A 25,692-nucleotide genomic window follows, 5' to 3' on the forward strand; every position below is an offset into this window, starting at 1 on the left:
GGTCAATATGACAATCACAAGATGGGATGTAAGCACATGCATTTTATCTGCCTTTTACAGCACAACAATCTATAAGCTACTATTAGACAAATTATAAAAACACTACCAAAATTCTACATTGTCCCATTAATATCCAATACATTAAATATAAAAAAATAAATAATAATATAAAATAATCAAGGAGACTTATCATTGATTTAGTATGACTGCCAAGGAGGCAACATATATCAACCAACGTTCAAATGAAGTGGATATAAGAAATTATAGCCAATGGTAAGAGAAAACCCAATACTGTAGTCAGTTATAACATGATATTAATGAACAATTTCACTGTGACCTTGACATCAACTCCTAATAACGAGTTTGATATAGTACAAAGTGACCTTAATTTCTGACCTATGACCTTCATATAAATATTTGGTTAATTTTCTGCTGATTAGATTCATTTAGTTTGGGAAAGATAAAATGCATATGTATGTAAGTCTATTCCTTACAAAGTTTAATATTTGTTTTCTATGCTACTGCAAAAAATAATAACAGCAGTTTTAAAACAAATCTAATCTGCATGTTACTACCAAACCAAGGGGGGAACAACCTCACCTGTAGTTTAAGTTCAAGCACATCTGGGATAACAGTTTTGTTAAGTTGACGTTGATATTCTTCTTCAAGCTCCTCATCCATTTCTTTGTATTTGTAAGTTTCCTGACATAATTAGTAAAATGGTGCACTACATGTGTTAGTATAAAATAAAATGGCAAAAAACAAAGTCAAATTGTCCATTTCAACAAAAAGTCATGTCATTTTTTTGTATAATTAAGAGTCAAACTAGAAAAGATGTTTATAACTTCCTAGAAATCTTTGTGAAATCTGGTGACATTTTTTGTGTGAAAAGAACAATTGACTTTTATGAAAATTTATAATTTTTTTATTTTTTTTTAAGGGGAGATAATTACACAAAATGGAGGTTTGATACAGTAAACAAAACATTGTCACAATTGTGAGCTTGATTACTCTATTTCCTCTTCATTTCTATAAACTTTCTTATCCAACTAAAGATACCAATTATTTTCTTTGAATCAATTTCTGTTTCTGTTGTCAGGTACTAAAAGAAAGGTCAAAGGAGTAGGCCCTTTGCAAAATGGGCTACACATGTAGCAATTTTCCAATTTTTTAAATTTGAACTATTAAATTGGAAAGTACAATACTTTTGTTTTATAAATTTGGGATGTATTATTTTGACACTGCAATGCACATGCATCAGGTACTAGCATCATTAATTCATGCAAAAATCCTGAAATCTTCACACAAAAAAACCCTGCAAAGTGGCCTTATTAGGCTCACACTTAAGCAGTCAATGTGAAATTTACTGTATCTTACCCCATGCTAACTCTTATTTAATACCAAAATATAAAATACTAAGTTTGTGAAAATTAAACTACTTCTTGTCAATATTGTATTTTTTATCAAATTAACATAGACAATTTAGTGCAAAACATATCATCATTCAATGTGCTGTGTGTGTACAGTGTTAAAAATACACTAGAAATCCTCTCTCCCCCCTTTTTTTTGAAAACCTTTTAATTTACCCTCTCTCCTTTTTTTAAAACCTGTAAATTTTTTAAATACATTTTGTTAAATATTTTTTTATTTTTAGCTGAAATAATACTTAGAGATAGAATTATACATTAATAAAGTCAAATAACTGTTAACGATCTTAAAAAACTAACAATAACTAAACTGTTAGAAATGTTTTGTTAATCATCTACATTTAAAACATTTAGGTGTTAAAAAATGGTGATTGTGTTAAAATACAAATTACAAAGGAAAAAAACAGAATGAAAAAAAAATCAATAAAAATGTGATCTTACCTCTAGGTGTTTCATCAGCACAGCAACAACAACATTAACCAACACAAACTGGGCCATTAATACAAAGATTACAAAGAATACGGGAGCAATGACAGAGTTCACACAACAGTTCGTCAGACAATCACTGGACGAGTCACAGTCCTCTCGTAATGTATCCTGCAATAAAAAAATATTGTTTAAACTGGTTTACAACTCATTATCATATCAAATTTTTCTTAATATTGATGCTGAGAAATATCTGAAGAAAAATTACATACAAACAGGAAGTAACAGCCTCATAGATCTTAAATAAAGGGACTTGGTACACATCATTTTAAAGTAATATACAAAATTTCAAAGCATACCATGATAGAGTAGATTGATTGGTGATGACTTTACGCTACATCAGCTAAAAAAGGCTTTATTGCGGTGAACCATGATAAAGAGGGGATTAAAAGCATCAAATTTTGTTTTTCTATTTGAAGTTTACAAAAAGCTCTGTTTTGCAAGAGATCTGACATTTACACTTAAGTGTTTCTGTCAAAAAATAAGTGAAATACCTACTTTTATCTTTTTATTTATTGTTTCTTTGACTTTTTTTTCATTATTATTTTCCACTTTTTGTTTACTTAATTTTTTTTCTCGATTTTAGGGGATAAAATAGGTGTGTACTTTACATAACTGCGTACTATACATGACCGAATACGGTAGTCATTTAAAATACCTGACATCATCGAACACAATGTTTATATTTAACTTTCATATACCATTCACTTTATTGTTTATATACCTTCATGATTCCGTTCCAATTGTCCCCTGTGGCTACTCTAAAGAGGGTAAGGAATGCCATACCAAAGTCTTTGAAGTGAGCATGCGATCCTAAGCCTTCACATGGATGCTCCTCAGAACACTCTGTTAATATGACAACAATCTTCACTCATAAATATATGAATAAATATGTTTTTCTTGAATTTGTCTAAATACTGTGTAAAATTGTTCACTTGTAATTTGATTCTACATAATTTTTTTTAGAAATGTCATTCGCAATGTCACTGACTTTATTAATATGTGGTTGGGATCCCACTAACATGCTTAACCAAGCCATACTCTGTATGTTTGTGCTTGTCCCAAGTCCTGAGCATGAACTCAGTTGTTGTTGTTTGTCAATGTGTTACATACATTTGTTTTTACATTCTTTTTTTGTGTACACAAATTAGGCCGATAGTTTTCTTGTTTGAATTGTTTTACATTTGTTATTTCAGGGCCTTTTATAGCTGACTATGCGGTATGGGTTTTGCTAATTGTTGAAGCCTGTACAGTGACTGATAGTTGATAACTTCTGTGTCATTTGGTCTCTTGTGAAGAGTTGTCTCATTAGCAATCATACAACGTCTTCTGTTTTATACTTAGTCTTGAGTTTTATGTGTTGTGTTTCGTATACTATTGTTTGTCTGTTTGTCTTTTTCTTTTAGTATTGGCTTTTTCAGTTTATTTTTTATATGTAAGTTTTAATGACCCTTTGGTATTATTTAACCTTTAGGTCATTTTTACCAAAAATTACAATTCTACTTTGTGAAATTAAATATAAGCAACAGCATTAACCCAAAAAGATATTTTTCTCACACCTATGGCATTTATACTTTTGTTTACAAAATCTTGTGGTAAAATATCTTTTTCTCCTATGTGAATAAGTTCTGAAAATGACGGGTTATTCAGCGTTCTATTTCTAAATGCATATATTTTGACAGCTGAAAATCAAGTATGTATGTCATATTGAAAAAAAGATTAATTGATATTTAACAAACTAATATTTTTTAGAACAAGTAAAGAACCTAAATTAACCGATTTAAAATACTCCAAAAATGTGTCATTCCCATACATGCTCGAGTTTACATAACTTACCAAGTCTGCCAAACAGTTCAACGCCTAAAGCAGCAAATATAAAGAACAACAGGAAGAACAAGAGGCCCAAGTTTCCCACCTGTGGAAGGGCCTGTATCACAGTGTCTAACAATGCTCGGATACCTTTCGCCATCTTCAGTAACTTCAAAACTACAAAACAAAGCAAAGACATTATGATGCAAACAAATATTTCTAAATTCAACTTTATCAGGGCATAACACTTTCAAAATAATGCGTTAATAGGTTAAAACAGAGTTATTCAAGAATCAGATGTTCAGTAGATGTTGTTTGTTGATGTGGTTCATAAGTTCATCTATTTTTTTATATAGATCAGACTGTCGGTTTTACACTGGTCAATTTTGGGGCCCTTTATGGCTTGCTGTTTTGTGTGAGACAAAGCTTGGTGTTGAAGTCCGTACTTTGACCTATAAGTGTTAATTCTAAATACATTACGACTTGGATATGGAGTTGGCACTCATACCACATCTTCTTATATATACGTATCATAACTGTAAATTCAGAAATTATTGCGATGTTTTAATTATTGCAAAAAGTGGGACAGGGTCATAATCGCAAAAGTTAAACTCGCATTTTGAAATATTGAATTAAACAGGATTTTTCTCAATATCGCAAATACAAATGTATCAAAATTGCATTTTAGTCTAAAATGACAAAATTGCAATAATTAAATCACGCCATAATATCTGAATTAACAGTATTTCATTTTATTTATTCTCTGCTGGTTTCATTGAAAATCATACCACATCTTCTTATTTTGATATTTTACAATTTCTTATAATTACTTGAGTATAAATACAAACCTCTAGCTATTCTAAGCACTCTCATGACCCTAATGATGGTAGGATTGATGGGAATGACATTGGTTTTCATTTCCTCCAGAATTATTCCGACAACTGATAAAATGACAATGAGGACATCTAACTGGTTCCATCTGCAAAATTATCAAAGGAAACCAGATCAGTTTCATTACAATAGATAAGTTATAACAGTGAAACAAAGTGAATCATGTACCAGAAAAAAGTGGGTCATTAGCTCATTACGATTATGAGTGATGTGCTTGAATTCTCAAATGTTTTCTTTTAATTATCTTGAATTAAAAAATAAGATCATATAACACTTTTTAAAATTTAATTACTGATATTAACTTACTACTTTACAACCTTTCATTCAAAAAAAAATTTATGGCTGTTATTATCCACATGTACTATTCATTTAGATCCTAGTTGCTTAATATTTTCATCTTATTGCAACTTGTAAGAGTTTTATTTCATTCATTCTGGTTCAGTGTTCTACATGATCGTTGGTCTCATTTGCCTTCCTTTAGAAAAAAGCCTGTCCCAAGTCAGGAGCCTGTAACTCAGTGGTTGTCGTTTGTTTATGTCTTACATATTTGTTTTTCTTTCACTTTTTTTACATAAATAAGGCCGTCAGTTTTCTCGTTTGAATTGTTTTACATTGTCTTAATAGGGCCTTTTATAGCTGACTATGCGGTATGGGCTTTGCTCATTGTTGAAGGCCGTACGGTGACCTATAGTTGTTAATGTTTGTGTCATTTTGGTCTTTTGTGGATAGTTGTCTCATTGGCAATCATACCACATCTTCTTTTTTATATTGTCATGTAACTTAGAAAATTGAAATTTGTCATTAAGGCGTTATGATGTGTAAACGAGAATATAATAATCTTTTTAAAATCATGGATTTTTTTTAAAATGACTATAGGTATCTAAAGTACAATTATCTCTATTTGTTTTCTTTATTTATCCAAATTGATTGGTTTATCGTTTTACTTCTTGTTTCATTTAATAATACCATAATTGAAATTCAACCAGTCAATATGTTTGGCATAAAGCAAGGCATCATGGGAACAAAACAATATAAAAAGTTATGTGTTTAAAGTTTCAAGTATGCACTTAATTTGAAATCAAAGATTATCTTAATGTAAATGATATAGTTTATTTTGCCTTTTTTATATGCTAGATATGTTGAAATCTAGAGAATTCAAGATTGCAGTTAGTTTTGAGTACAATCTTAAAGGTAAGACGTATATAAGTTTAGAGAAAGTTGGGAGTTTTTTATATTTGGTATAGATTACTATCATAGGTGGGACATAAAAAGGTTAAGAAATAAGAATTTGTTACATGAAGATGTCCAAGAACATTACGATAATTATATTGATTTTGTAGAAATTGGCACAAATGCAATGCTACCCGATGGAGAGCCAATCATATAAAACCACACTCACACTAATTTCCACATTCTAGATATATTTTCAGAATTAAGGTTTTAAAGTGTAACGCAAAATACATCAAACATATTTTATTTGCCAGCAATAACTTCACAAAGTATATTAAATCTGTACAAAATCTAGAAATAGTGCAGTTAGTTTTAAATTAGTTAAAAAGATGTCTGACTGTGCAATTATGTTTAGTACATAATAATATGTGTGGGAATAATTCATAGATAAATTGAAGTTCAATTCGAAAAACATGCAACAAATATTAAAAAATTGAAGATTTTTACCAAATATGGTAATTTGCAGGAGAAATGTCATTTCATAGTTTCTTTCGAAATTTATATATATAAATTAATTATATACATTTGTACTGTTGAAATCTGACACATACAAATTAAATCACATATTTCTTTGCTGTATCCAGCCAAGTAAATCAAATAGTGACAAATTCTATTTTAAATTTAAATGTTATATTAATTTGGATAACTCTTTTATGATGTAGTTTTTTTCCCGAAATTTTAACGTGTGAAAAATACTGAGCTATAACAAGAAATTTTCAAATTTACAAAATCAATTTTAGTTTTGCTGCAAATTTTTTTCTGTAGAATTTTGATGTTGTTTATATATATACATATTTTGAGAGGAAAATGACAATTGGAAACAGCCCTTTATATTTAGATTGAAAAAAGTTTGTGAAGAGTACGGGAAATACACAGCAAAAAAACAACATGCTATTTACACAGGTAGAAAAATAGGGTTTTATGTATTGTGTAAAAACTGTCAAAAGTATTAAGGATATTACACCATTCTTTCACATAATAAACACATATTAAGCTTTTTTTTCTCAATTCATATCCTTTCTAAATATTGTTTACTGGTATATTCATTTAACACCATACTAGAAAATATGTCATGTCTGTCGACAGGAAAATGACAGATTTGCAAACGAAAACCAAAAACATGAAGTAGATCAGATACACACGAATATATATGTGAAAGAAAAGTGTGTAAATTTGTAAAACAGGGATTAAAGAGCTTGAGTAAAACTGACACAAAGTTTTACCTGCTGTTAATATGAAAAAGACAAAAACAATAGGTTTACTTAAACAAATAAGGGAGACAACTTTCACTTTACACAATAATCAAGGGAGACAACTTTAATTTATACAAGTCAAGGGGAATAACTTTACTTAATAATATAGTTAATGAGAATGATTTCATTTAAATGCAAAAGAAAAAGTTGGAAAAAAAAAACATATTTAAAGGTAATGATTTTCATGTTAAGGGGACATGATGCGAGAAATTCAATTTTTGAAACTTATAAAGGAAAAAAGTGCCACAATGTTCATTGGGAAATACATAATACAAAATTTATATATACACAGTTAAGTATCCCATGTCTATTTTAATCTTAAATTGAAATTGATTATCTTAAATTTGAAGCGTCTCCTTCAGGTAAGTTTCAGTTTTAGAATGAAATGAAAAGCAGAAAATTGAAGCAAATAATTTCATTTTTTTTAGTTGTTGTTGGAAAGAACCTCATAATACTCAAAACTTCTACAAAACAAAACAAAATTTTGAGATTAGAAACACTAAAAATCAACAACCTCATGTTAATGTTTTGGTAATTTTTATTCGGTAACAAAATTTTTCTCAATGCATCAAACTAATTCAACATGCATTGTTAATATTTTGTAGTATCTTATACACAATTATCATATATAATGCCGGAGATATTTTTTTTCTCATGATGACCTACATGCATTATTTCAACTTTCCTGAATACCAAATCCCGAATTTTCTCCTGACGTTTCTCTTACCTGTCTTTGATATATCTTAGAAATCCAAGGGCGATAATCTTCATAGTGGCCTCAATAATGAACACACATGTGAAGAAGTAATTAAAAATCTTCAGCGCAAATTCTAATTCCTGAAAAGTTAAAAAGTAAATGAATACAGTGTCAAATAAAATGTGTTAACTGAAATCTATTAATGCTCTTTTTCTACCTTAATGATATATAACATTGTTTCTTAAAGTTGTATAAGCTAGCTTAATGATTTTTTTGTCACTTCAAGATCACTATTTATATTTTTTTGTCAAGTGCAAAATTTTCTGCATGGTGCATTTCATTCCTTTTCCACCCTTATATCAACAATAGATGGATAGTTGAAATCTTTCAAAACAAGTTCCTTACAACTATACATGTCCCCCTGGAAGGAAACTTAATTGTCCTCTGTTTCTATATCAACCTCAAACTATTCATTTGTCTCTCTCTTCATTTTAGAGTTTGTATTTTATCTATAACTCTTCTTCTTAGTATACACAAGAAATTAACAAGAACGAGTCTCTAGGACACGGTGCCCCACTCCCACTATCATTTTCTATGTTCATTGGACAGTGAAATTTGTGTCAAAACTCTAATTTGGCATTACAATTAGAAAGATCATATCATAGGGAACATGTGTACTAAGGTTTAAGTTGATTGGACTTCAACTTCATCATAAACTACCTTGACCAAAAACTTTAACCTGAAGCCTGACAGATGGACGGACAAACAGAAACACAGAAATACACCAAAACATAAATGGTACATAAATATATTCTGGACACAAAATTTCTGCTTTAGATTGTACTGCTTTCATTTCACAAATGGCTGCTAAACCTGTTATACAACATTCAACAAGTTAACTCAACTTACTGGTGGCATCATGTAGTATTCCATCGCCATGGTGATGACATTTGACCCTATGACCCCTGCTATGGCAAGGTCAAAGTATTTACTGTTGACAACTTGATGAATAACCAGACGACAAGGGGAATAATTTGACCAGTATGCTGGACGGTTCAGTTCTTAATTGAAAAAATAAAAAGTAATTATTATTAAGTTACAGAATATCTAAATCACTCAAAACAAAGATATTAAATCATCCCTCAAATATTTGCATTTTTTATATCCTTTAGATTTTATGAATTTTTACTTTAGCTTGAATTGATTTTTTATAATATTTATCAAAGATTTCTTTAACATTCAACAAATATGCCTTGATTAACGATTAAGAAAAGATAAGAACTTGTTTTTTAATTTTTTTCAGAAAAAAATGCTCAATTATACAATGTAATAATGTTTTATTTTCATTAATGATTAAGTAATCACAAAAATATTTTTAAGATCACATGAATGATTCAGAAAAAAGAATAGCATGGAATCATGAATAAATGTAAATGTCCATGAAAAGGTGACATGACATGAATAAAGATTACAAGACAATCACCTACCTGTAAGACAAATAAAGGGACATAACAAACATTACAACATAACACTGAGTCTGGCACAATAATGCACACATATATCAATAATATTTACTATTGTACATCAAGTGCAGTACTAGTCTATATTGTGAACATTCAACATCATTCCAATCAAATTAAAAATTTAAAATGAAACTTTTGACTGGCATTATACCAAAAATATTACTATTCAAATAATGACCTTAATAATAATTAGATAAACTGTTATCACAGAGATGTCTCGCCTTTTTGTTATTTTGATTATGCACATGCAAAATTTTTATTTCAAATTATTATATCATTAAATTGATAAAGTCACTAAATTATTTTTTTTTTTATATTTTTTTTTATCTACAACATAAGGTCATGCATTAAAGGCATTTGTGTATTTTTTTGGAAAAACAATCTAAAAATTATAATATCTGAATTTTAAACATATATTTGATTTTTTTTTTAAACCTATATTTTCAAAAATTCTGATACTGAAAAAATAATTCGTGCAAACAACAAATTTCTTGTTAAGATACATTCAAGTGAGTTATTTATTGAAATTTCTTACATATAAGTCTTGAAGCCCTTCCTTTGCAATCCAATAAATGTAGCATCACTAGAGAGAGACTTCAGCCAACTAGATATTGACTACATATATCAAAATGATATTATAAAGAAAACACTTAGTAGTTTTCCCTCAACTTTATTATTTTTTTCAAAAGCAGACTACTGCTATGAAATGCAATCTGTTTTCAAGCAAGGTAAAGCTATGATAAGACCATACTTTTCATTTTCTAAAAGCAATAATTTCTTTGAACTAATTGATGTATAACAAAAATTTCACAAGCCAATTTCCAAAAATATCCCAATTTTTTTCAGCTACTTTTTTACAACAAAAGCCACTATTTTGTTAACAATTGTTTTCTGATGCAATCATCAATTCCTATGAGATTGATAGAAAAACCTTTGAAATATGTATCAGGTATTGAAGTCAAAATGGCGTAAGTAAAGCAACTATATCAGATCTCTACCTCAGTCATTTTTTAAACATTTTTCAATTTCATAAAAAGCTCATGTAAAAATCTTGACATAAGAAACATTTGTTAACAGTTTTAAGTCTTCTGTTGTCAAGCATTAGCCCTTTCTCACAATAAAGCATGTATAAGCATTGGGTAGCTCCATCACATGATCAAGAAAAAAGTATTTTTTTTGTTATAAACAAAACTGTTCATGCATAAAATGATATGTAAAGATCTGATGCTGTTTGAAGTTTGAGAAATGGCTACATTCCTTAAATGGTATGAAAGAAAATATTCAAAATTTTTAAACAAAAAGTTGTCCTTCAATGTTTAAAAAAAAATGCAAGTAAAAAATGTCTTCCTATTTACAAAGTAAATTGGCTAGTCAAAAAGTAAACAGTTAGCCATTTAAAATTTACCAAAAAAAATAAATCCAAACTGCTCCGCATTAGCTAACTTTTGAATTTGAAGGGTAAAATGCACCAACTGAAACCTCCTTCTTCTAAAATATGAAAAAATTGTATGCTGTATATTTTGACAACAGATTGATTTAATTAATACATGTACACAAATAGGAAGAAATTAATTGAATACCTACACATAATATTTTTACTGATAAAAGACAGGGGTTAGGACCTTAATCGGGACTCATGGATCTGGTGTTTTTAAGCTTAGGATTTCAGGATTGACCCTTTTTGGATCTGGGAATCCTTTTTTACGAATTTCAGGAAGTCGGGATTTAATTTTATTTAAATTAAGGACCTTGGGATTAGGACTCCTCCTATCCCCCCCATAAAAGGGTTCACATTAAAAATCTTATTAATACATCTTATGATATTCTGAGTTTTGCATCAAGGAACCTTTAGGTTGTAAAGAAGAAAACTTCTCAAAATAAACACTTACAGTTTTTTCAGACAAATTAAAAAACAATAAAAAAAAAAATTAAAAAAATTTCAGGGGGAGATAAATCTAATCTTATTTTATTTATCAACTCTTATTCAGAGGTATTGGGGTGAGTGTAACTAGAGGCTCTAAAGAGCCTGTGTCGCTCACCTTGGTTTTTGTGAATATTAAACAAAGGATGTAGATGGATTCATGACAAAATTGTGTTTTGGTGATGGTGATGTGTTTGTTCATCTTACTTTACTGAACATTCTAACTGCTTACAATTATCTCTATCTATAATTAACTTGGCCTAGTAGTTTCAGAGAAGATTTTTGTAAATGATTACTAAGATTAACGAAAAAATGGTTAAAACTTGACTATAAAGGGCAATAACTCTTAAAGTGGTCAACTGACAATTTCGGTCATGTTGACTTATTTATAGATCTTACTTTGCCAACATTTATTGTATTTTAAAGTTTATCTCTATCTATAATAATATTCAAGATAATAACCGAAAACAGCAAAATTTCCTTAAAATTACCATTTCAGGGGCAGCAACCCAACAACAGGTTGTCTGATTCATCTGAAAATTTCAGGGCAGATATATTTTTACTTAATAAACAATTTTACTTCATGTCACATTTGCTTTAAATGCTTAGGTTTTTGAGTTATAAGCCAAAAACTGAATTTTACCCTTATGTTCTACTTTTAGCCATGGCCATCTTGGTTGGTTGGCGGGGTCACGCCACACAATTTCTAAACAAGATACCCCAATGATGATTATGGCCAAGTTTGGATTAATTTGGCCCAGCAGTTTCAGAGGAGAAGATTTTTGTAAAAGATAACTAAGATCTACAAAAAATGGTTAAAAATTGACTATAAAGGGCAATAACTCCTAAAGGGGTCATTTGACCATTTCTGTCATGTTAACTTATTTGTAAATCTTACTTTGCTGAACATTATTGCTGTTTACAGTTTATCTCTATCTATAATAATATTCAAGATAATAACCAAAAACAGCAAAATTTCCTTAAAATTACCAATTTAGGGGCAGCAACCCAACAACTGGTTGTCTGATTCATCTGAAAATTTCAGGGCAGATAGATCTTGACCTGATGAACATTTATACCCCACGTCAGATTTGCTCTAAATGCTTTGGTTTTTGAGTTATAAGCCAAAATCTGCATTTTACCCCTATGTTCTATTTTTAGCCGTGGCGGCCATCTAGGTTGGTTGGCGGGGTCACGCCACACAATTTCTAAACTAGATACCCCAATGATGATTATGGCCAAGTTTGGATTAATTTGGCCCAGCAGTTTCAGAGGAGAAGATTTTTGTAAAAGATAACTAAGATCTACAAAAAATGGTTAAAAATTGACTATAAAGGGCAATAACTCCTAAAGGGGTCATTTGACCATTTCTGTCATGTTAACTTATTTGTAAATCTTACTTTGCTGAACATTATTGCTGTTTACAGTTTATCTCTATCTATAATAATATTCAAGATAATAACCAAAAACAGCAAAATTTCCTTAAAATTACCAATTTAGGGGCAGCAACCCAACAACTGGTTGTCTGATTCATCTGAAAATTTCAGGGCAGATAGATCTTGACCTGATGAACATTTATACCCCTGTCAGATTTGCTCTAAATGCTTTGGTTTTTGAGTTATAAGCCAAAATCTGCATTTTACCCCTATGTTCTATTTTTAGCCGTGGCGGCCATCTAGGTTGGTTGGCGGGGTCACGCCACACAATTTCTAAACTAGATACCCCAATGATGATTATGGCCAAGTTTGGATTAATTTGGCCCAGCAGTTTCAGAGGAGAAGATTTTTGTAAAAGTTAACGACGCCGGACGCCAAGTGATGAGAAAAGCTCACTTGGCCCTTCGGGCCAGGTGAGCTAAAAAATGGAATCATTTCTCGAACTATATGTGCATGACAGATGACAGAAATAATAAAGCCAGACTCAGGTACAAACCAAAATCCCCAAAGGGTTCCTCACTCTTTCTCTTTTGTTCCATTTTCTGTGATCTTTTCTTCTGTCGTCTTTCTCTCTCTTCTTTTTCTTGGTCTTCTCGACACTTGTGAAAGTTTTCCACTACAACTCCTACGAACATGTTCAGCACAAAAAAGCCGACCAGCAGCAAGAATGAGATGAAATATATCAGACGCCATTCGTTGTAATTTTCTTTGGGCTGTTAAAATCCAAAAGAAAAAGTCATTAGTTTTTTAAATTCACTTGTTTATCTTATGTTTTTTTTAAATGTTGTAAAATGTAAATATCTTTGCTTATCTGTTGGTCTTTTTATTTTTTAGCCATGGCATTGTCAATTTATTTTCAATTTGTAAGTTTGAATGTCCCTTTGATATCTTTCAACCCTCTTTATAAAAAAAATCAATTTAATCTAAACATTTAAAGTGATGAAATATGCACTAATTAGGACCCAGAACACTGATGTAACTTTATGTGAAAAAGATATTATTCTAGAAATGGTATGAAATAGGCTATATAAATTCAGGATATTTCAAACATTGAAACAGAAATGTTCTCTTATGAAGTCAAAATTTTACAGAAACATCTGTGATGGTGGAAAATACATATTGTGACAAGTTATATAAACTGACCTGCATGTCCACTCCCACAGCATCCAGACCAGTATACATAATGCTGACCCATCCGTCCTTAGAGGCTAACACAAACAATGCCATCAGGGCCTGCAATATAGCATAACAACCAATTCATAATACATTGTAGCATATTCAAATTGATTTTTTTAAACACCTAAAATAAGATTTAAATAGATTTTTTTCCTACATTTGTAAGAATAAACTTTTACCATTTCAAAACATTTTTACCTTAAAATGCATAAAATATCCATTTAACCATGTGTAAAATGAACTTCTTTAAAACTCAAGACTTTTACAAAATAAGGCAAAATTAGCTTTTCGCAAGTCAATCATTTTGTCTGAGGACAGTTTTCTGCCTTTGAATTTTCGTTGTCCTCAAATATAGTTCCTGATACGGACAGGGTATAACTTGCAAATTTGTTTAATAACTCTCCTAATTTATTTCTTGAAGTATTTTAAAAGAAGGGAGATGAGATTATATGTTCCAAATATTTCAGTGGTACATAATTTTTAGGTGAAAAACTGATAGTCCAGTTAAAATAGATAAAAAAAAAATTATACTCAAAGCTGTCAAACTGAGTTATAGGTCCCCTTGACATAGAATTGTAAATAGTTTGAGTTAGAGCTGGTAGCGTGACTTTTTTACAATTTTGATATTTATTTCTCCTAAAGGTAGTACACTTTACTGTAAAATTTCTTTGATATAGAGCAGGTCTAACTTTTTTAATCTGAATTTATTGTGTAAAAAAATGCACTAAAAAATAATTGTGTTCTCCAGCAATGCTATTGGTCTGTCTTAATACCAGAGTTTGGTTTCTTATCAACATAAACTTACTTGGCCCAAATCATCAAAGTTATATTTTTGGTTAACCCATTTGTTGTGAAGATCCAATAAACATTCTGTTTTATTAACAACATGTCTCACATTTGGTCCTTTACAATAGTAAAAACTTCCCTTGAAGAGCTGGAAACAGAAAGTAATATTATATATAATATCAAATCCAGTGAGTTATGATGTCACTTTTAGAAATATGCTAATTCAGTACCTATATCTTTCAATGGATTTGTCAAAATGACATTTTACAAAATCATCAAATATATATTTATACAAAAACAAGAAAGATTTTTAGTGAGAAACACTGGGGGACCGGGATTTTTATGGAATAAACAGGGTGTTGGAAATCTCAATTTTTTTCTGCAAGAATGGACATATTTTGGGACCATGAAAATGTTTTTGGAAAAACACTTATTCAAATTTGTGGTTCACCCGCACCATGGAAATACACAAATGCACATTGTTATTAATTAAATGTTCAATTTTTTGTTGTTGTTATAAAACTGATTAACTGTTTAAAAGTTCTGTAATAGCTATGCTTTATGATTGTATGGTCTGCAAGAGAATATTTCTAGAGGACTTTAATTTTATAAATAAAGTCAGGTTAAACAACATCATTCTTACCTGAACGCCTAATATTCCAAAGATAATGAAAAATGTACAGCAGATGAGAACGATATTTCCAATGGGTCGTAATGAAGACAATAATGTTTGTACAACCAGTTTAAGACCTGGTGCCCTGCTAATTACCCTGAAATGGAGAAGACAATAAAGTTTGTACAACCAGTTTAAGACCTGGTGCCCTGCTAATTACCCTGAAATGGAAAAGACAATAAAGTTTGTACAACCAGTTTAAGACTTGGTGCCCTGCTAATTACCCTGAAATGGAAAAGACAATAAAGTTTGTACAACCAGTTTAAGACCTGGTGCCCTGCTAATTACCCTGAAATTGAGAAGTCACAAATTAAGAAGCAAAGCATCATCAAATATAATTATAATTTCAATCAGCTTACCTAAAACCTGTAAGAATCAAATTTCCCTTAGAGTATATTTGAAAAAAACGTTGTCTAAAGACAGTATCAGAATCACGAAACATGATTCATAATGGTTGTTTAAAACTTTCAAATTTTCAAGTAGAGAATTTTTGGAGTTACTGAGTTATGCATATTCTCATTGAAGATTTTAAATATTGGTAGTGTAGAATTTTTATAAAAATACCATTCATATAAATATGCTAATTTTACAGCAGCTTTATATTCATAGATGTCAAGAGTAGTCATTCTTCATAACCAATATTCTTGCTAATGGCCAATTCAAATCAAATAATATCAAAAGTCATCTAATATAAGCTGGATGTTGAAATTAATATATATTGTTCAGGTAAAACAACTTGTACCTGTAATTTAAGTTAAAATTTCAAGCCTTAAGGTAACACGATACCGAATGACGTTACGCCACGAGTTATCGTTCCTGACGTTATCGAATAACGTTCACACATTTAAGCCAATGCATCAGTATTTGCAATCACAAAGTGATAAAATTAAAAAAAAATATTGGGTATTTATGTGACATTTTTAATGGTAACTTTTTCTGGATACTTGATGGAGCAAAGACTTATGGCCTGACCGATGAGGAAAATGTTAATAACTTTTTTTTATTATTGCTCATTGTTTTAAAATCTTTAAAAATGTATTACTTTACTTTTAAATATTCTGTTTCTTTAAAATTTAAGCATCTGAACGATTATCTACATATAATAGACTGAGTTTTATCACAAGTCTTTATTCTTGGTATATGTTTGCAATAAATACTTTTTCTTGATCATGATGAACCATGAAATTTTGTTTTGAAAGTAGAAATCTAATCTATAGAAACTTAGGATGATGTGTAAAAAAACACGGGGAATTGTTGGTACATCTATTAATTCTTGTTAAAATGGTCGTCTAAAACACCGCTCTGGAAAAATGGAAAAAGGAAATTTATCTGGATGACAATACGGATAGAATTAGTCGATAATGCACAATACAAGCAGACTTTGCAACTCATACAAAAATAGTTTGTTTGTATGGATTGTTAAGAAAGGGGTTTACTTGGTTATTTTGCCGAATATATATCTTTCTCTATGTCCCAGTATAAAAGGTCTCTGAAATTCATTATTCTGTACAGAGTAAATCCAATATCGTTCGGAATTATTTTGAAAATAAAGTGCTAGATTTGTAATGCTATAGACCAAGTCTACACAGGATATACAGCAACATCGGAATTAAGCCTGAAAAAGTTAACGTAGGCTGAGAGATACATGGGAACTTGATTTGGCAAAAATATAATGAAAAAAGCAGGTCCCGTTACAGTATGATTAAAGCCATCCCCAAGTTGCTACTTGCGCCAATAAACGCAAGTTGATAGTCGGGACTGGCTATAGTCAGACTGGTTTCGTTACAATTTTTTTTCTCTCCAAATTTACAATCAAACGACTGACTAATTATTATTCAAACGGAAAAAAGAGACTGAAATAGCTAGATCTTGAAATCCTTTAGATTTCATTTTCGTGTTAATTACGCTTGCATGGGTATTTGGTGGTTTTTTTTGTTTTTTTTTGTGATTTGAGGTGGAAATAATGTACATGTACAAGTTTGGAGACAACCCGATTGAAAGAGAATTAACATAGTTGCCTTTTTAGGCCCTGAGGGACATATTGCTCACATACTTAGGTAGCAACCATTTGATTTTCTTGGGGAGGGGGGGCTATGGATTTTTTTCTAAACAAACTTCTTTTATCGGCTTTGGCGAAAGACAATCTATTTTTTTGGCGACAAGTCGAAAACAATTTTTTTCTTTCAATTTTAGCATTACATATAGTTGCAGCTGAGGGTGAAACAAACATTATTTTTTTCTCAGGGTCAAACCCCCCCCCCCCCCCCCCTAATATGGCGTTCATTATCACTGATCTAGTAAATATTTGTTTAGGGGCCAGCTGAAGGACGCCTCCGGGTGCGGGAATTTCTCGCTACATTGAAGACCTGTTGGTGACCTTCTGCTGTTGGTTTTTTTATTTGGTCGGGTTGCTGTCTCTTTGACACATTCCCCATTTCCATTCTCAATTTTATATAAAAAAAATATCATATACATGTATGTATATTGTAATACTAGTATAAAATGTATTAGCATGAGTTTTAGAAACACGATGGAAAGCGAGACTCGCCGAGCTTTCCATTTGTTTCGTAGGGAGTGACAATGTATACTGCACATAATTTTATATTTTGTTTATATCCTACAATTTACACCCTAAGGCCTAGGGTGAATAGGGATAAAAATATGGTCACTTGGTCTTCTTCCGACCGGCATTAAAATGCTTCCAAAGTGAGGCGTCCATTTGGCTGTGAGGGATGTATTATTTATTGTAAACTGCGTCTTGAACATGCATAAAATATTTGCCACTGGACGTAAAGTTACCAGCAATCAATCCTACAATTCAAAATCGCCACTTGAAACTAATAGAGCACGCAACATCATATTGTTTCACCTGTGTAAATTCGACCGTCAATCCCACACTTGATAGTCTTTTTGCTTCATGTTTAAATTGTGCACCTTTTTTTTAAAGGTACGCATACCGTTTGGACTTTCTTATTTTTTTTTGTTCATGACAGGTTGCCTGATTAGGCATTTTGATAGATTATAAAGGCCCGCCCAGTACAGACTCCGGATAACATCTCCTGCATGTGGAATTTCAAGCTTGAGCTTTTATGTTTCGCAGTTTGTTTTACTTATAAAGAATGCATATATGATCTCAAGATTTGTTTTATAAAATAATTTTCACAAATGCCAGACTGTTGAACTAAAAGTGAAATTTTGCATACAGCTTGCAATGTTTGTCCGACTTGCATAGCAAGCAACTCGCACATTTACACCACGCAAAGTACACTATACAAATGTACGTAGCAAGTCAAGAATGAAAGTTTTGAATTTTTCTTTGAGTTTTTTTATTTTATTTATCATGCATGAACTATTTGCCACTGAACGTTTAACAACCATCCAAAACAGAGCAATTATATCACTGTCAATTGAATCGAATTTTTAAAGTACTATTTTTCTACATGGATGAAGCAATGACAACACCATTGTCATAAAAGATGGAGTTAAAAACTCAGTAATTCAAATGAATCACACGTAAAACATTTTATGTTATTTTCACTCGAATTTTACAAAAATATGAAGGTATTTAATATGCTCGTTAAGTGTAAAAATCAGACGAGATTAATGTTAAATTCATGTTAGTGACATTTCTATGTGTAGGACGAAATAAATTATATCAGTAGAATCTCATCACTAGGAAATTTACGGAAACCTGACAGGGGAAACGAAAATAAAATAAACACCCTTCAGATCCCAGACACATTTTGTGTTTTCCATTTCTCTGGAGAATAACGTTACATTCTGTATTCAATAACGTCACACGTTTTAGGTCAAATTCTAAGGGTATCAATCAATTTTGAAGCCATTTATTTCAAAAACAAGGATGGTGACATATGATTTTCTATACATGTATGAATTCAGTTTGTAATTCTGAATATTATGTTAGTTTTTTGTTGTTCTCCGTATATAAGAACATAGCCATCCATTGGAAAATCTAAAAAGGTTAGCCGAAAAACAGGCATTTCCCCTATATACCTAAGTAAATTTGTCGCCCAAATCGACGTTTTCCAATGAAAATACCAAGAAAACAAAAATGGTGACCCCCATTTTTTATTACATATTTCGATGTAACTCGGTGCAAAGAACGCGTATGCCAAAAAGTTTGGAAATCGGGAGATATGCCATTCGGTATCGTGTTACCTTAAACTGATTAAGAATTGATCACCTGAAAGAACAAGAATGTGTCCAAAGAACATGAATGCCCCACTGGCACTATCATTTTCCATGTTCTATGGACCGTGAAATTGGGGTAAAAAGTCTAATTTGGCTTTAAAATTAGAAATATCATATCATAAGCATCAAGTGTACTAAGTTTCAGGTTGATTAGACTTCAGCTTCATCAAAAACTACCTTGACCAAAAACTTTAACCTGAAAATCCTACTTTCATTTTATATGTTCAGTTGACCGTGAAATTGGGATCAAAAGTCTAATTTGGCTTTAATATTAGAAAGATCATATCATAAGCAACAAGTGTACTAAGTTTCAAGTTAATTGGACCTCATCTTCATCAAAAACTACCTTGACCAAAAACTTTAACCTGCGGACGAACGGACGAACGAACGGAGCCACAGACCAGAAAACATAATGCCCCTCTACTATCATAGGTGGGGCATAAAAAAGATTAACATATGAACGTTTTTTGGTGTGAAGTATATATAACACTCACCTGAGAGGTCTCAATGTTCGTAGTAATCGGAAAACACGAAGAATTCCAAAGATCCTAGGACTGCTTGACGCTGACAACGATATAAATATATCGGTCAACGATATAAGCACTAGGAACCCGTCCATCACATTCCAGCCACTCTTTAAATAGGCGTGTTTACCGATTAATAATCCTTTAGCTGATACCTTGATTGTCATTTCCAAGGCAAATATAAACGTAAAGCCATAATTTGAATAGTTCAGGAACTCTCTTTCCTGCAAAAAAGAAAACAAACTAGAATACTTAATACCTCACTCATATTTTTCAACTTTCCTTAACTATCGCACCTTGCTATTAGGCATGAGGGTCGTAATGGGGGTACTTCATGATATTAATGGTAATTTTTGTTGCATGAAGATAAAATGTACACTTTTTATGTCAACGATTAAAAATCAATAGACCACTTTCGAGTTCATCCGTCACCGGAAAAAACTCCTCAATTATACGCGCCTTTATCATCGTCATTTGTGCGTTTAGGGGCATCGTCATTTCCTTCCAATGTTGAGCGAGTGGTTGGAAAACTATAATTCTATATTGTACGAATTATTCGGCAAATTGAATTCTCAAAATTGACAATCAACACTGCTGTCATTAGGGAAATGTCAGTAAGTACCTACAGAGCAACCATTATTTCTAGTTTAACCTGCACAAAGACGATCACTAAGACGCTTGATGAACGTAAATAGTGCAGGGATACAGGCGAGCCCCTCTATCTGGTAAATGACGTCATAAAGGCGTGTATAATTGACGAGTTTTTGCCGGTGACGGATGAACTCGAAAGTGGTCTATTGATTTTGACAAATAACAAAAATGAAAGTCACAATAATTATTTGAGCCCTCTGACAAATTTTTTAACTGTAGCTGGAAATGTCTTTTATGACATCTTATGGTAAAGGTCAATACTACCATCAGGTATCAATTTAGGCTTCAAGAGCATTCATGAACAAATAGAATATGAAAGTTTCTAAGGAACATAAGGATAGATAGATGGTTAAGGCTAATGTTATATATATAATATTCATATTTTTTAACCCCCAAAATGGGTATAAAATAATGTAATAATATGTATGTATTAAAAAGACAAAAAGAAAGAAATATTTTTTCTGTTTACTTTCTAATATAAGTTTCATTATAACATAACAAAACAAGTTATCTCTCTTACTACCAATGCCAGTATATTTTATAATTCTATTAAACAGTTAATTTTGGCCAAAATTTGACAGAAATAAATAATGTTTACTCACTTTAGATGTAGGAGGTATATCAGGTCGTTCCATAGCTAATGTGATACAATTCAAAGCAATGAAAAATAACACAGAGTTGTCAAACCATTTCTGAGCCATCCAATGGTGTAAAAATTTTCTAAAACTGTAAATAAAAAATTATAAAAGGAAGCATTAGTTCCAACCTTTTTACATTTTAAATAACAATAAAGTCAACAGAAAAACTTGCTTGCCAAATTATCTTGAAAATTATATTCCTCATCAAACAGATCTTTACATTGTGAAATCATAAACAATGTTTCCAAACAGATGTTTACCCAATGGTGTTGAGTATGCTTCCATGATTGAGGAAAATCTAGTGATCAAATGTAAATCTCATTGGGGGTTCTGATCCCGGATCCCAATTACTGTTTTGTCAGATTCCTGTAACCCCCTTACACTATGCACGTAAGCAATTCTCATTTTTTTGTCATTTCCCGTTTTCACACCACAATAATTTGACTTTCACATGTCACGCTTACAAAAAATCGGCAAAACCGTGTCACGCTTACACCCCAATGAGACCCACTTAGAACTGCATAAGACATTTTCATGGCAAAACTAGCCCTTACTAGTACAATGTAGTTATGTATTTAGTTAAAAGTTAATCTACTAAAATTAATTTAGAAATTATACAACTGCCCTGAAAATCTGACCAGCTTTTATCCTCCTCTTAACGTAGCATATCAACATCAGGACAATAAGAAGGCAGCAAGTGTGCATCTTATAGTCAACCTCTTTATATTATCATCCATTACCATCAATTCAGTGAATTGAATTAGACATAAAAAAAATAATTTTGGGTTTTGAAAAATTTATAATCCATAAGTACCGACTAGCAGAATGCAAGTACCTGCAATAGCACAAAAACTTTCAAAAATTATAGCAGAAATTGATAACTTTTTACGAGACACAACATTTAAATTATAACTTTCAAGCACCATATACAGTTGAAGGTAGATGAAAATCAAAATATTATGAAAAAGACTTAATCGCTGTTTTACTAAATTTTTCTTTGATCGTACTTGGTGATAATTTCCTTTCTCAATGGTGATATGAAAAATTATCACTAGAAACTAAGGGCGCATGTGCCTGTTGTCATTGTAACTAAGAACTTCATCATAGCCAGACATAGGAAAATAGTGATAAAAAGATTATCATTGATCGTGATGGTCATCTCAATTTGATTGCTTTTCTCACTTTCGGCGTACTGGCTCAAGTGAGAAAGTCAATCTCATTGAGATGACCAACAGTTATCTATAATTAACCAACATACCAGTTAGTTGGACTAAGGACATATAATGCATATTCTTCTCTTGTTTTGAAGCAGCCTTTTGGTTCAGGAAACCAGGAGCAAGAACAATTCTGAAAAGAAAATTCAGAAAAATAGTTCAGCTACGATTAAAAACTGCTAATGAAAAACACTCTTATATTGTGCCCTTTAAAAATATTCCCTGTGTTGCATAAAAATATTGCTTCTCCTGATGGGAATAACACAAACACTTATTCTTTTTTCACTAATCAAAGGAATAAGCCATTCACAGTTAGTTCGGCCATGTTAAATAGGGGCAGATTTCTGTGAAAAGGTGGAAAAGTATGAAGTATGGGAAATCCTAATCATGTTACCAAGCAACTGCTGTGTTTTTCACAACATTTTTACCTCCATTATGAATTTCTGCCCCGTAAATATGGCCGACTAACAGTGAAGGGGCCTATAAGGGTGTCTTACCTGCTCTAGGTAAGTATGTTTTACACATTTCTACAACTTCTATTGATTACCAAATATGATGCCATGGCAATCAGTTTGTACATATCACCTCTAAAATGCATGCTTGAGTCAGTTATTCAAGCTTTTTGCAGAAATGACAGGTGCATTAATTCTTTTTAAAATGTGTAATATAGTGTCGCCAAAGTTTTAATCCTTTACATATAAAACTTACTGCCACAAAGTTTTAAAAGTATATAGACAGTGACCATAACCTTTATTAAGCGAAAAAAAATTAACAGAAGCTGTATGCTCTAGTAATCTAATGTTAAATAAAAACTCTACCATAAGCAGTTAATTCAGAAAATTTAACTCAAAATACAAAATCATACATGAACCTTAATTCCAAATAATCTAACATACTGTTTCATCCATAGCATCCGGGTCTTCCTCGTCTTCTACATCTGATATATGTTGGGTATTAGCTTCACCAGTTGGTGATTCAGATAGATTATTCTGTTTATAATCCTCCTTAACACCCGTCATGGAAGACAAAGAGTTCATTGTACGACGACTAGTAAAAGAGTTCTGACGACTCAGATATATTGAGTTGCAGACGCTTTGTGTGCTGCTGACTGAATTGTTACGAATTTTTAATGAGTTACGAGGTGATGGAAATGGCTGACGCTTTATGGAGTTCTGTGGACTTAATGTTCGTTGGTTGTTTAACGGCAAATGACCATTGCAATCTAGCCGACTGAAACAAAAGAAAAATTTGAATCGACTTATGAATGATATTATAAAGACAAATAAAAAGTACACTCAACAAATGCAAGTATTTTTTTGCAATTGATCAATTCAACCTGAGTTTAAACTTTTTAACATTTCTTTGATGTGAAAATAAATAGTTTGCCATAATAATCTTAACTCTACAATTAAACACTCTATATGTATACCTGAGACATAGAACACAACACTGAGAGAGTAATAGAGGAGATGTTTCCCCAAGAAAATATTGTAAACAAAGGCAAAGCCAATTCTAACTACTGTGGATTCATTTATTTTCATCGGTACCAACTTTCGTGGATTGAGGAAAACTTAGATGTTCGTGGATATTTGATTTCGTGGTTTTGCCGAAGTCTGCATACATGCCATAAGAAAAATTGTCATTCGTTGAACATTTAATTTCGTGATTCAACTGTTCCCACGAAATCCATGAAAAATTGGTATTCAACAAATAATAATGAATCCACAGTATGCTTTTTCAAAGGGAGACAATCTATATGTTATTTGTATTGTCATGCTGAATGTTCTTTTAAAATAATACATATACATCTTGTATATAACAACCGTCCCTTATCAAGGTGGTACCCAACACCTTCACTAAAATTAATTTGGCTTGTTTACTTTTCATAAAATTTTGACAAAGTATTTACTTTGACCCTTTGACAAAAATGTTATTTTTTTTTAAATTTGAACCAACCAATTTATCAGAAAAATTACACAGGTTATATAGCAGTTTGACAAACACTAATTTTGATCATTGAGAAGCTTAATACTCCCTTAAGTACACAACGTAATTAAAACGTTTAGTTGATTTTACAGAGTTGTCTCCCTATAGTGTTAGGTACCACCTTAATAAGGTAAATACTTGATCAAGAGTCTTGGTGCAAAGTATAAGCAATGGGATAGAGTAAATTATCTCCCTTGAAATAACCAATCAAAATCTAGCATTTTATAATGAAGTATAATAACATATAGTGTTACCTGTTTGAAATGGGTGTACATGGTATGAATACATCGTCATCATAATAATCTACACTCTGAGATTTACCCCTAACATGAGATATAAGGACATATATACCTGTTTGGAATAGGTGTACATGGTATGAATACATCGTCGTCATAATAATCTACACTCTGAGATTTACCACACTCCTGTACCAAACATCTTCTCTCACCATCCCGGCTTCTCCTGCCTCGCCAACTGTTTCTGCTTCCGTAACTATATGATCTACATAGACCAGGTGACCTTGACATTGGACGTGGTGATCCTCGAGGTGACGGTCTTGGAGATGGACGGGGTGAAGCTCTTGGTGAAAGACGTGGTGATGATCTTAAGCTAGCATTGGACTGCAAGTAAAAAATTTGATAGATAAAGTGATAAACAATCAGACTTTGATGGCAGTTAGTAAATAAACAGAGGTTAAATTAACCTTTTATGGGAAATTACAGATGATTTTTTTTTTTATTCAAGTTCATTTTGATAATAAAAATATATTTTCTCTCTTTTTTCTTATGTCTTGCTTGATATGCAAGTACTAGAAAATGGAACAAAATCTATTTTCAACTTCGTATTCAGTTTCTTTTTATGTCCATTTCAGCAAATTCCAACCATGTGATTGCAAACAATGGTAATGTTATGTCCATGCAGTAGTTGCAAATTCAAAAATTATTCAGAAACTAAGTTTTCAACAAACTCTGGCAAAGTTGATTCTGGATGAACTTCACTATACTTGTATTTTAGGTCTTTTTTGGTCATTATAGCTCTTCGATTAATTTGGTATTCATACATCCTTGGCTTTCAAATATTTGACACTGAGCGTTACTGAGGTTGAAGTCATAAAACTTTGCTCAGTGCTCGGAGCACAAAAATCATGCTTGAAACACAA

General features: G+C 31.5%; 1 protein-coding gene across 1 annotated transcript in view; it reads right to left on the reverse strand.

Annotated features, from left to right (window-relative positions):
* Nucleotides 1-25,692, reverse strand: part of LOC134725166 (voltage-dependent T-type calcium channel subunit alpha-1H-like) — a 102,338-nt gene that overhangs the window by 6,925 nt on the left and 69,721 nt on the right. Inside the window, exons 16-31 of the mRNA XM_063588770.1 lie at nucleotides 24,885-25,153; nucleotides 23,444-23,777; nucleotides 22,592-22,680; nucleotides 21,298-21,421; nucleotides 20,015-20,268; nucleotides 15,279-15,405; nucleotides 14,655-14,783; nucleotides 13,817-13,906; nucleotides 13,170-13,386; nucleotides 8,703-8,854; nucleotides 7,824-7,933; nucleotides 4,571-4,701; nucleotides 3,750-3,899; nucleotides 2,638-2,759; nucleotides 1,869-2,024; nucleotides 601-702 (exon numbers count right to left, since the gene is read on the reverse strand). Of these exons, the coding sequence (XP_063444840.1) occupies nucleotides 601-702; nucleotides 1,869-2,024; nucleotides 2,638-2,759; nucleotides 3,750-3,899; nucleotides 4,571-4,701; nucleotides 7,824-7,933; nucleotides 8,703-8,854; nucleotides 13,170-13,386; nucleotides 13,817-13,906; nucleotides 14,655-14,783; nucleotides 15,279-15,405; nucleotides 20,015-20,268; nucleotides 21,298-21,421; nucleotides 22,592-22,680; nucleotides 23,444-23,777; nucleotides 24,885-25,153 (2,556 nt within the window). The remainder of the gene's footprint in view (nucleotides 1-600; nucleotides 703-1,868; nucleotides 2,025-2,637; nucleotides 2,760-3,749; nucleotides 3,900-4,570; nucleotides 4,702-7,823; nucleotides 7,934-8,702; nucleotides 8,855-13,169; nucleotides 13,387-13,816; nucleotides 13,907-14,654; nucleotides 14,784-15,278; nucleotides 15,406-20,014; nucleotides 20,269-21,297; nucleotides 21,422-22,591; nucleotides 22,681-23,443; nucleotides 23,778-24,884; nucleotides 25,154-25,692) is intronic.

Source organism: Mytilus trossulus, chromosome 7 (genome assembly GCF_036588685.1).
Source record: "Mytilus trossulus isolate FHL-02 chromosome 7, PNRI_Mtr1.1.1.hap1, whole genome shotgun sequence".
Lineage (NCBI taxonomy): Eukaryota > Metazoa > Mollusca > Bivalvia > Mytilida > Mytilidae > Mytilus > Mytilus trossulus.